A 13,513-nucleotide genomic window follows, 5' to 3' on the forward strand; every position below is an offset into this window, starting at 1 on the left:
GCATCCGTGGCTGTCTTGCCTTCTGAGTTTGATCACTGACACACGATGTATCTCTATACTTTTTCCATGGCTGTGAATCTGCAGATGAATTGCTGCACACACATGATGTGCATTGAAACTGCTAAGAATCTCTATAATGAATGATATGTAGAATTAATTATTATTAGCTTTGTCATCTTAAGTTTACTGCAATTAATGAAAAATAATTTCACGCCAGACGCGTTTCGCTTTTATTTACAAAGCATCTTCAGTGTTCACTGGTTTTCCTGCTTCATGTTTACATCCTTTGCACACTACTGCTTTCCCTCTCTTCATTAGCAGAGGTTGACATGAAACAGGAAAACCAGTGAACATAGAAGATGCTTTGTAAATAAAAGTGAAAAGCGTCTAGTGTGAAATTCTTCTTCATTAATTGCAGTAAGATTAAGACAGCAAAGCTAACAATAATTAATTGTTAGAACTGCTGCGGAAGATGGCCATGCAAACAAATGTGATGTTTGTTTAAATCCGCAATGTTTTAATTTTATGCTTAATGTATGTAATAGATTTAATGGCATCTGAGAAATGCAGTTCATGTTTTTGAGAGTGCAGTAACACTTCTGTAAAATGGCTTCAAAGTCAGAAATCGTAAGTGTTATACAATTTTTGTATTATTTTATATTTTTTATTTCCCTTTTGTTGTCCTTTACTTTTAGAAAGTTATCAATGTCGCTTCTTCTCTTCTGAGTATTATAGATGGTTAATAGTTTTGTTTAGTGTGATACACCTCAAAACATGGCACTACACATAGTGGTATGTTGCATGCTCTGCATTCGTATCTCTTTTCTCGGCGCACTTTCTGCTTCGAGCATACTGCACACCGACGCATTGGCGTACGTTTCTTTGAGTTTTCCATTTCAATGACCTGTGTAAAATACCTACCAGTAAATCTAAGAGGATTCTCGTCTTCAGAGCACCTTCCTCTGCCAGCTTTCCTCCTTTCTTTTGCATAAGTTTCAACAAGCTCTCTTACCAGACACAAATGAAATTCTGCTAGTTGCATTTATCGTCCTGTTACTACTCTGTGGAAAGCATGGGCATTTAAAATGCACAGATCCAGTACGTGGAAAAAGAACTTTTTGTACCACTTGACAGTCTTTCGTACTGATTGCACTGAACTCAGCAGCATGTCACAGCGGTAAACAGCACCCATACTCTTGTTGTAATCTGCAACACATTGTGGTTTCCTTAATCTTTCACCTGTCTTTCTGTTTGTCTTTTCCATCTCAACCATTGCTGCAGTATTACCGGTTGTCAGCATCCACACTTCTCTTTTGTCACACCATTTCATGGAAAGGATTGTGTCAGTGGACATAAACTGTATTTCACCTCGTTTTAGTTTGTTTTCTAATTTTGGCATATTGCGTCTGTTTTTGCGAACAGTACCACATACGTTTGTTCCATGGTTATGAAGCCAAAGGAACAGGTCTGGGCTTGAATACCAATTATTGACATAGAACGTATGTCCCCTTCCTAAAAATGGTTTCTTCAATGTTGCTACTATGTCGCCACTTTTCCCCAGAATGTGGAAGTCAATTGCGGTATTTGTGCCTGTTTAGACAATGAAATCCAGGATATAACCCATCTGGTAGTCACATACCACAAATGTTTTAATTCCAAACCTACTTCTTCTGGAGGAAATGTACTGTTTGAACAATAATTGCTCTTTGAACAACAAGAGGCTTTCGTCAATGCAGAGCTTTTGATATGGATGAAATGCGCTGCAAAATGTTGCGTGAATTTTATCAACAATATACCTAATTTTAAATAACCTGTCTCCTTCATTGCTGACAGAGTTGTCACTGAAGTGAAGCATTCTTAAAATTAACAGAAAACGGTCCCTGGCCATAATTTCACTGAAAACAGGAGTGTTCAAGAGTATGTCTGTGGACCAATAGTCACTTATTTTCAGCTTTTTCACACGAGCCATTAGCATACAAACAGCGGCGAAGGAATACAGTTCCTCGAAACCTGTTTCTTTCCGTCTGGACAAACGTGAATGCTCTTGATTCTGGTGTATTTTCTTTCGTATGCAAAAAAATCTGTTGGTTTCATCTGCCACAAATTTCATCAGTTCTTCTGTTAAAAATACTGGGAAATATGATAAAACATTTGAATCTGGCCCTAAACCACTGTTGTGTCCAAAAGCTGAAGCATTGAACTTGTTCATAAATGGACGAAAATCGCTTTCCTTCCAGTCAAACATGTCGCTAAAGCGAGCTCTTTTCAATGGCACTTCACTATCGCTCTCAGACCCATCAGATTCTGAATGATATCCCTCCCTTGTTGACAGATGCGTTGTTCCAACTGAAGTACACGGCACAGGACTGTTACTTCGAGATTCAGTTGAAAATTTCATTCTCACTGTCGCTTCTAGCGAGAATTTTGAAGATTTATTCGTCTGTACAACGACGACGGCATATCATTTTCTTCTCAAAATGTTAACAGCATCAATGGTCAGTAAATGCACAGACGAAAACTGCAACACAAGAACACAGCAGCAAACGCTCACGAGACTTCAACCATGCCAGCGGAATGCTGAACAGCTACTAGGCGCTTGGCACGAATATACAGCTGGGCGCGTTAACGCGGCCAGAGGCCACGGGAAGAAGTAGTAGCACGTCTCAACAGCACACAGGTGCCACTAAGGTTGCTTGCGTAAACACAGTCAGAATACCAGGTAGAAGAACTGGTGGTGCACATAAATACGTTGAGAGAACACAGAGACAGGCACAAAGGCGCGCGTTAACACGTCCACAGCAGTTAAAGGGTTAAAAGCAATAACAGCATCACTGCGCCCCCCCCCCCCTCCCCTCTCCGCACAATAACAGCATCACTGACCTCCCTCCCCCCACTCTAGTGTCTTCATTCCAACAAAAACATTTTTTGGTAAGCAAGTCCGTATAAGATTATTGAACAACTCATTCGGATTTTGAGTCTGACCATGCAGACACTTCTTTAGTAATTCAGGATTTGCCACGTCTCTGTAAATAGGTTTTATGATATCCATGACTGCTGCTGGGATGGAATGTTTATGGCTGTATGAACTGTTTGAGTATTGGGCACTGCAGTAATTGCGCTATGAATCGGGTCCAGGAGGGCAAAGGTGGTGTACTGGTTTTTCATCAGTTGACAGTCTGTGGAAGAAGGTAGTCCATACTGCTTGCTTCATTTTCAACAAATCCTCAGTATTATTTTTAATGACCATCCCATAATACTGCTGTAGTTCATCAATCATTTTGTCTGCCAGCCTGCCTCTTATGGTTTTACCATCAGAAAGTTTCTTGTCTCTCAAGCTTTGTTTCAACTTCCTCAACCTGGTGCCCATCCTTTTCTGGACATGACCAGCATTTAACGTTTATAACACAGCAATCCACAGGCTTCTATATATAAAAAAATACTGATTTTATTAGATCTTGAAGTAATGCACATAAAAATTTTAACACTTTCAACTGGTGCAGATTATATTAAAAAAAATAAAATAAAATACTTCCCATGTGAGTTTATAGGTTATATATATAACCATTTTGTATTTAGGAAGTTGCAAATTTTATGAGATAAAAATCCAAGAATGTGTTAATTTTCTTTTCCTGTTCTAACTCCACTTAAGCTCTGTAGGAGGACCATTAGCATAGCTTTTATAAAAAATTGTGTATGCAGTCTTGCTTTATGTGGTGTCCTACATACTTGAGAATCTCCCCATTATGGATCTATGGAAAAAGTACACGTAATTTAATCCAATCCAATCTACCAAATGATTGATATTTTAACAATTATTATTCTGTTCTGGCATACATTACCCGTACTTGTTCTTAAACATTTATTTACAGACGAAAAGACGGATGGCAGTAAAGAAAATGCAAGCAGTAATGCAGACCAGTCATGCAGAAATATCAGCAGTGAAGATCTCAATGATCAAGAAGTACCTGACATTAAAAAGTCGGATGTCAATCTACCACACCATGCTAAATCTTCACATCCTGTAAGTCTTTTATATTTCATTCATTAGCTGTGATTAATTCTATTTTTTATTGTTATTTTGATGAACTGTACCTGCATGTAGTTTCTTTTAACTAAGGCTAATGTTTAAAACTGATTTAGTCTCTTTAATATTTTGAGCTCAATTCCTGAAATTATACAAACTTTATTTTGGTTAATATCATCTAATTGTTGTTGTAAACATTACAGGGGGAATCATATACACTCTTTTATGCTAATAACTATTGGTATCTTTTCCTGAGACTTCACCAAATTCTCTGTGAAAGACTTACAAGGATGTATGAAAGGGCAAGATTTCTTGCTGCAGAAGAATGCATGTACAGGAGAGATCGAAGGGAGTCAACTGCTGTGGCATTGCGATTAAAACCAAAGAGTGAGTATTCAACATCTAAAAGTTCAGCTAAATTGTGTATGACTATGTGTTGTAATGTGTAATAGGTACAAAATCATTTCAGAAATACTTGTATCAACGTTGATTGTGTCTGATGATCATTGGGCGGGTTGTGTGTGTTGAGCTTTCGGCGTAAACTTAGTTCACCTTTCAAGTCTCTTGCCTAAGAATGATATGAAGTACATACACACAGTGGAACAAGTTTTTCAGTATTATATATCTTTCCAATTAAATAAATACAATTCATAAGTAGTGAAAATGTGCATGAACTACTCACTCATGCTGAAAAATGTGTCATGCACAGCAATCTTTGCCTAGATGGTGAATAAGAACATAATTTGGAATAAGTTGCATAACACGTGAAAAATAAAATAGAAAGTTGGTTACAGTTTTGTATTAACAAACTTAATACATAAACTTTGGAGTATACTTAGACATTGCAGCTTCTGCTAGAGTGCTACTTGAAACTAATGTTATGAAATACTCTTAAACCTCTTGTAACTTTGGACGCCAGAGATACTCAAAACATTTTGCGTGCACGGAAATTTATTGCCTTTCCTTAGAAGAACTGTAATTCACAGTATATTGTGGTGGACAAATGTAGTGTACAGTTGACGTCAGAGAAGCATAGGTAACAAATGTACGACATGTGTGCAAGTGCGCGCGCGCGCCCACACACACACACACACACACACACACACACACACACACACACGAAAATTGCGTTGTCCCAACAGTTGTCTACAGTGTACCAGTGCCACAGATCGAGCATTGTTGTGTGTGTGTGTGTGTGTGTGTGTGTGTGTGTGTGTGTGTGTTTTCTGTATCAGTCAGCTCCGAAGAAGGACATTATCTGAAATCTTCACAATGTTTTGAGTCTTGTTGATGTGTTTATTGACCATTCCAATGTTTAAATTGTAGGGTGGTCTATTTTCTTTATTCCTTCCAATATTGGTATTCCACTCATACTTTCTATCATCGTAGATACAAAGCTGAATTTTCGCAGCTGATTCCTAAGTAAAAAATTTATCAGTATTTGTACAGTGTTGTGATGATAGATTATTTATTTTTAGTCAAGATTCCAGTGATTACACTGGTAACATAAACACGTAAACATGTTTTGGAATTTTTAAGAGGGTTTTTTTGTTTGTTTGTCATTTCCATTTACTTTTTGGGACAATTCTCTTTCTAAAGACTTTCACTTATTGTGTTTTAAATAATTGTTTTTTAATTGGGTAATAATACGAAAATTGACATATTAGATTTGGCAAAGTCAGCATGAGCCATTGGCAACACAATGGACTCTAATTTGTATTGCTTTGGCATTGTCACATATCAGCAGTTGAATGTTGTGTGACTAGCATTAAATGCTTGTTTGGCACTGAATTTAGTAGAACACTTGAATCATTGAAGTATAAACTCCAGGGATTGCAGAGGATTCTTACCCACCGTATGTAAACAGTTCATTCAGCATTTAAAGGCCAATTTTTCCACTCACCATATTCTCCCCAACTTTTATTAATTTTATGCCTGTAATGATGTAAGGCATTACAGGTTATAAATACTATCATTTTGAAAAAACTAAAATGCTGTGTGAGGTCACTTGACCACTTTATTTTCTTTTACACTTGTTTTTTAAACTGTATTGGTGTTTCTTTATGGTTTGTTTATAATTCATCCTCGTGAAGCCCGGGCTTCCTCTTGCATGTTTCGCAGTAGAAAGTTATTTTTCTTCTTTGTCCTTTCTGCTTGAATTTGTTGCAGACCATGCAATGCATTATTGAGTTTTGTCTTTCACTTTGCATTATAAGATGCCTGGTCCCATTTAGTCTCTCCTTGGTGTCAGATGGTGGTGGTCTTCCTATTTTCTTTGAATCTGTATTTCTCACCTGGCTGACTAGCTGTATTAGATTTCTTCTGCAGGAAAGGTGAGTCTGCAGTTGTTCTCCACATTTAGTTTTGTGTATTGAGTAAAGACTATAGCTGTTCACTAAAGCAACTTCAGTCAGCCAGAATAATAATTTTTTACCACCACTTGTATGACCGCCTTGTAAAACCACAGTAACCACAGTATTGATCAGCGCTGCCCACTTCTCCCATAAACTTCTTATGTTCCAAAGTAACAGTGGGTTTCAGGAACTGCACAGACTCTTTCTTCCTGTAACCAGTGATCAATTGGGTTTGAGGACCAAAGAATGTACTCAACATAGCGGTTAACCTCTTGTCACATAATGAAAGGCACATACTTTTTATCTCATTCTGAAACACACATAACTCATATTCAGCAACTCAATTGGAAATTCCATTCTAAAAGGCATAATTGTGCCTGTTAATGAAATTTCATTTTGTACAATTCCTGAACAAGTTGAGGGCTTGTGTATAACCTGTCAGTAAAGGTGTGATAGCCTGAAACACCTGTACAAGCTAGCAATTGCTCTGCCAAATGAACCACTATTTGGGTTGCAAATGGTAAGTCAGGACAAATTAGACTTTCTGTAGTTGTCTGTCCATAATATGGAATGTAAGAAAAAACATAACCGTTTTATGAATAACACAGACTGAAAACTCTTTTAACCCCACTTCGTAGGCACCTTTGGATTGTAGTGTTTCAATTGAATTTTTCCTTTGAATACTATTGTGCTCTCATCTATGGCCACATTTCTTTTTGGTACATAAAGTTCTTTGCATTTACTATCAATATACTTATTAACATCCTTCAGCTTTCTCCCTATCATACATTGACACCCCTGAACTGTAACTGGTGGAACTAAGTGCAGCATTCAGAATATTTGAAAAAAATGGGTATGAGAAAAAACATCCTTGAAAAATTGAGTTCATTCTAGCTAGTCTTCTGTTAGACAGTCAACTAATTCTGCCTTCAAATTCAATGCCATGTTCAGTGTTACGCCAAGAAAAGCCTTCAGTTCTTTTAATGAAACTGTCTTCACGAGCGTCATATTGAGTATTTTGTAAGTGGAGTGACTTTCTGTATCTTTTCTTTAGCATACATATTTGTAGCATTTTGCTAATAAGATTGTCAGTGAAAAAGAGTTGCAAATATTCATGTTCGGATTTTGATTGAACTCCATGAGGAATGGTAAAATCTTGTTGCGTGACAAAAAAAGGGAACTTCTTGAGACCACCATGCCATCACAATAAACTTCCCAGGTGTTTTCTACAGGTAGTGTCACTTCATCGCTTTCCACTCCATAAGTAGATTCTGATTCACTAGAAATTGTATCACTGCACCTGACGGGAAGTTTCTTCCCAGTGACTTTCATCACTAAATTCTCCTTTGTCCTCATTGTCTGTGAGCCATCTGGCACTTACACATTTTCTACCAGCCATTATCGCACTAGAAATGTGCAGATGCAACATGCTTTTAGTTGTCAGATCTTTGTACTAAATGCTGCTATGTGCTTCATGAATTCCAACAAATGGAAATGACAATAATGGGAATGTGCTGGACATTGTCCAGCATCGAAGCAATAGTGGAACATCATAATGTCTGATGTAGTCCAACTGTGAATCAGAAAGGGTTAAGATCCCAGGAAGCCATCACGCTATGGAGACTTTTCCAATAGACCAGTTTCCCATATCTCACATGCTGAAGAACTTCATGCAGCAGGAAGGAGTTCACTTACTTTGTGTTTTGTAGTCAATAATATTACTTTTGACAAAGAGCAAAAAAATTTCCAACTTTGTTTATGATTAACATATTTTTAACCTCGTAATTTTGAAACATCATCTATATCTACAAGCATAGATTTAAATCTGAGTCTTCTGTTATGGCTTTCCTACCCTATGTGGGAAGCTTACTGTCAAGAATTGGACAGATTCTCAGCAAGCACAAAGTGAAAGTGATTTTTCACCCTCCACTGAAAACAGCAGTAGTTCAAATGGTTCAAATGGCTCTGAGCACTATGGGACTTAACAGCTGTGGTCATCAGTCCCCTAGAACTGAGAACTACGTAAACCTAACTAACCTAAGGACATCACACACATCCATGCCCGAGGCAGGATTCGAACCTGCGACCGTAGCAGTCGCGCGGTTCCGGACTGCGCGCCTAGAACCGCGAGACCACCGCGGCTGGCACAGCAGTAGTCGTGGGTCCTGTTAAATATGATTTGATGCTCCGGAAGGCTGGAGTTTTCAAGATCCCCTACAAGCATGGCCTTTCATAGATTGGACAGATGACTCTTCAGTCCATGAAAGGTCACAGAACATCGTAGGTAAACTCAGCTCTTACAGCCCAACGAATTGGCTGTGGCAGAGCACTGCATTGACACTGATCACTCTATGCTATCAGAAAATGCCAAAATTCTAGTGTCAGCTTCATGTTTTTGGGACTCTGAGGTGAAAGAAGCATTTAAAATTCATTTCTTGAAGAATTTAACTAACAGATATTGGGGTTTCAGCTTGGTCAAGTCATTGAATCTGGCACTTTCTTAAATAAACTTGCAAAGACATGGCCACAGTGCAGCTCACAATGATACATAGTCTTCCCAGCATGCATCAACCCTATAACCACAGATTCAGTTCATGCACATGTGCACTTCTTTGTTGGTGATCAGTGTTTCTGGCACTTGAGCATCTGTGACTGTATGCACAGTGGTACAGTCCATGGTTTTAAAAGAACGGAGGAGTGCTATATTGACAGTATTTTGGCTCACTCTGAAGGTGGCAAAATGGTACACAGGTAGAATATCAGACGAAAAAAATGTAATTTATGGGACTGCATGCCAGAAATTTGGTTCAGCACTCTGAATCCCGTATTCCAAAGCAGATTGACAAGGGGAGAGCATGGGGCAGATCTCACTCATTTGACTCAAACTGTGTTCCTAGAAGCAGTCAGATGACCCTTTCAAGTTCTTACAATATCTTACCTGAGTGGGCCCTAGGAAAAGCAAAATGCTCTTGAAAGATTTTAGAGTTGAGTTTTTAGTGATTAGGCAGCACACGGTTTGATAAATTGCTGGCTCAGGTGTGATTCTTGCTGCTGCGTAGGATGATCAGGTGCAAACATACAAAACGGAGGACAAACAGCTTCAAAGAAGAGGACATAGAAGAAAGAAGACACCTGGGAACATGTGTTCAAATTTAATAAATGGGTAAATTAATAGACATAACATAGATTCCTTAACTTTTATTGGTACTTCTCTGAAGACCCAGTTTTATGTAGAAGTATAGGCTTGCTTAGCAGATACACAGGAAAATTCTTTTAAATTATACATGACCATCAACATACCTTTAACAGATTCAGGCAAAATACCTTTAACAGATTCAGGATACAGCATATTCCTGCCATCAGTCCACTGTGTTTGTAATGAGCGAAAATACTCTTTCTGCATTTGCATTGTGCCCTGATATACTGAAAAAGTATTCGGCAAGTTTTAACAATTCTGAATGATAATCGACAGACTTACTTTCACAGAAATACTTGGCCTTTTTTTAACTACAAGATAACCCATTAAGTTCAGGATCATTACTGTTCTGTCTCAGAAGTTGCCTAAAATTACAGAATTGGTCAATACATTTTACATCTTCAGTTTTGAAAAGCTCGACATTTATGTTGTAAATACAAAAGGGTGTTTCAACATCACTATACGTATCATATTTTCTAAAAGACACCCACTTGAAACAGGAAAACTCATCTGACATATAGAGTCATCATTTTAAATATTCATGCCACGATTGATACAGCAATGTAACTTTCTCCAAAAAAAGTTAATCTTCTTTATTGAAGCCTCCCTCTGTTGCAATTTCCAGCTTCTGTGTAACCTTCAGGGAAATTAATTTTTCATTTAATCTGTCCTCAAGCATCTTACATACAGAATATAAAATTTCAATCACAGAATCGTCTTCTTTTTGCAGTTGCAGAATATTTGAATTGAACGCATACATCAACGTGTGCAAATGCTATATGATGGCGTCTCTTAACCTATTCTCAAGAAACTGAAATAAAACATTCAAGGCATGAGCAATTGCATTGTTTATATTGCTGTGAGCTGTTGTTGTGACTGATAAGATTGTTTTAGGGACATCTGAATCAAAATAAATAGCTTTATTTAATTTAGGCATGTAAACCGTTCACCTAGAGCTAAAATGATGCCTAACATAATGCAATGCTAGTTTCCTTCTCCAGCAAGAACTCTGTGACTTAAAGCAGAAGCAGATTGCTGTTCCTGAAATAATGTGTGTATCCTAGACATTGAACTGCAAACCTGAAGATTCTTCTTATGCGTCTGACTGGTAATATAATGTTTCAGATCTTGGTCACCTATTGCAAGAAATTTAAAATACACTCCTGGAAATTGAAATAAGAACACCGTGAATTCAATGTCCCAGGAAGGGGAAACTTTATTGACACATTCCTGGGGTCAGATACATCACATGATCACACTGACAGAACCACAGGCACATAGACACAGGCAACAGAGCATGCACAATGTCGGCACTAGTACAGTGTATATCCACCTTTCGCAGCAATGCAGGCTGCTATTCTCCCATGGAGACGATCGTAGAGATGCTGGATGTAGTCCTGTGGAACGGCTTGCCATGCCATTTCCACCTGGCGCCTCAGTTGGACCAGCGTTCGTGCTGGACGTGCAGACCGCGTGAGACGACGCTTCATCCAGTCCCAAACATGCTCAAGGGGGGACAGATCTGGAGATCTTGCTGGCCAGGGTAGTTGACTTACACCTTCTAGAGCACGTTGGGTGGCACGCGATACATGCGGACGTGCATTGTCCTGTTGGAACAGCAAGTTCCCTTGCCGGTCTAGGAATGGTAGAACGATGGGTTCGATGACGGTTTGGATGTACCGTGCACTATTCAGTGTCCCCTCGACGATCACCAGTGGTGTACGGCCAGTGTAGGAGATCGCTCCCCACACCATGATGCCGGGTGTTGACCCTGTGTGCCTCGGTCGTATGCAGTCCTGATTGTGGCGCTCATCTGCACGGCGCCAAACACGCATACGACCATCATTGGCACCAAGGCAGAAGCGACTCTCATCGCTGAAGACGACACGTCTCCATTCGTCCCTCCATTCACGCCTGTCGCGACACCACTGGAGGCGGGCTGCACGATGTTGGGGCGTGAGCGGAAGACGGCCTAACGGTGTGCGGGACCGTAGCCCAGCTTCATGGAGACGGTTGCGAATGGTCCTCGCCGATACCCCAGGAGCAACAGTGTCCCTAATTTGCTGGGAAGTGGCGGTGCGGTCCCCTACGGCACTGCGTAGGATCCTACGGTCTTGGCGTGCATCCGTGCGTCGCTGCGGTCCGGTCCCAGGTCGACGGGCACGTGCACCTTCCGCCGACCACTGGCGACAACATCGATGTACTGTGGAGACCTCACGCCCCACGTGTTGAGCAATTCGGCGGTACGTCCACCCGGCCTCCCGCATGCCCACTATACGCCCTCGCTCAAAGTCCGTCAACTGCACATACGGTTCACGTCCACGCTGTCGCGGCATGCTACCAGTGTTAAAGACTGCGATGGAGCTCCGTATGCCACGGCAAACTGGCTGACACTGACGGCGGCGGTGCACAAATGCTGCGCAGCTAGCGCCATTCGACGGCCAACACCGCGGTTGCTGGTGTGTCCGCTGTGCCGTGCGTGTGATCATTGCTTGTACAGCCCTCTCGCAGTGTCCGGAGCAAGTATAGTGGGTCTGACACACCGGTGTCAATGTGTTCTTTTTTCCATTTCCAGGAGTGTAGTTCAGTGACACAGTGACATGCATTTCCTTTTATAATATTGATATAAATCAAATGATATTTATGTATGCCATGTAGAACTGGAGAATTTTATTGCCAATTTTTCTCATTCAGTTTTTCAAATATAAATAAATTGAATGACTAAGAAACTTTGAAATAAAACCATGACAATAAAACAATCTGCCAAGCTATTTCTTACCTTTATTGGCCACTGAGATGTAAGTTCCAGCTCCACATATTTTACATTCTGCTTCAAATCCAGGTGTCCCTTTCTTGAAGGCAGGATATTTGTAAGCAAGAACTTCTGAGAATATACACTTGCGTTTAGGCCTTGCCAGATATTTTATAAAACTCACTTGGTGACAATAAACAGCAAATCACAATCACAAATGAGTACTGAGTACATAACATGAAACCTTTCATGCCAAGCTGACATGATGTGAGTCCGGAACTGAAAATATGGGACAGAAATTTTAAATAATCTCTATATGCACTCTCTTGTGGGTCGATCCACAATCAGTAGTGAAAAATTGATGATCCTGCTGCCGTCTGTGGATAAGTTATTTAAGAAAAGAATAGTAAAATGGGAATAATTACAAATATAATTTTATTATACTCAACCTTGTGAAAGAGGAGGACAATTTAAAAATCCACCCAGACTCTGGACAGAGAGATAAAAAGGAGGATGTGACCAGATTTATCCAATCATCTGATCATCCACTGCTGCCTTTTTTTCCCTCTCTTGCAATGATAAACTATTAATTATAAAATTTAAATATATTTAAACAGTTCAGCTTATATACGTAAAATTAATATATTCAGTTTAGTTATGATTACTTTAATGGAAATATTCAAACAATTAATTTAAATAATTGGGTGAAGTTTTGAATGAAAGTGAAATTTCTGAAAATTCTAGCAATTAATTACTGCTTTTTATTTATTATTATTAGTCAAACTACATTTTTTAGGGTGATAATCATCAAAGAGACATTTAAAACATAGACATTTGTCACACCATGCGCATTTTATGAAAGCATTTTCTGAGCAAGAATATTTTTCCAAAATACATTTCACTGGAAAGCATGCTACATTCATGTTTTAAATGAAGGCCTTTACTCTGTCCATTTTCATTCTTACCAAGTATTCCAAATCATCGGAGTGAAAACAAGAGCACTGAATTGATGCTGCACGATTGACTGTATTTTAATTACATCTTCTAATGAAGATAATTATCACTTTTGTTGTAGTAATTGTGGAGCACTTTGTAGTCTTTTAATTAGATTTTTGACTTGGCAATAAAAATATACATTACAGGGTTGAGCAAAAGGAGTACATCTGGTTGGAATGATCATCAAAGTA

General features: G+C 39.2%; 1 protein-coding gene across 1 annotated transcript in view; it reads left to right on the forward strand.

The window, feature by feature from the left end:
* LOC126471313 (paired amphipathic helix protein Sin3b-like) overlaps positions 1-13,513 on the forward strand; it is a 299,139-nt gene that overhangs the window by 231,513 nt on the left and 54,113 nt on the right. The window contains exons 16-17 of the mRNA XM_050099434.1: positions 3,870-4,021; positions 4,228-4,411. Coding sequence (XP_049955391.1) covers positions 3,870-4,021; positions 4,228-4,411 — 336 coding nt within the window. The remainder of the gene's footprint in view (positions 1-3,869; positions 4,022-4,227; positions 4,412-13,513) is intronic.

Source organism: Schistocerca serialis, chromosome 3, assembly GCF_023864345.2.
Source record: "Schistocerca serialis cubense isolate TAMUIC-IGC-003099 chromosome 3, iqSchSeri2.2, whole genome shotgun sequence".
Taxonomy (NCBI): Eukaryota; Metazoa; Arthropoda; class Insecta; order Orthoptera; family Acrididae; genus Schistocerca; species Schistocerca serialis.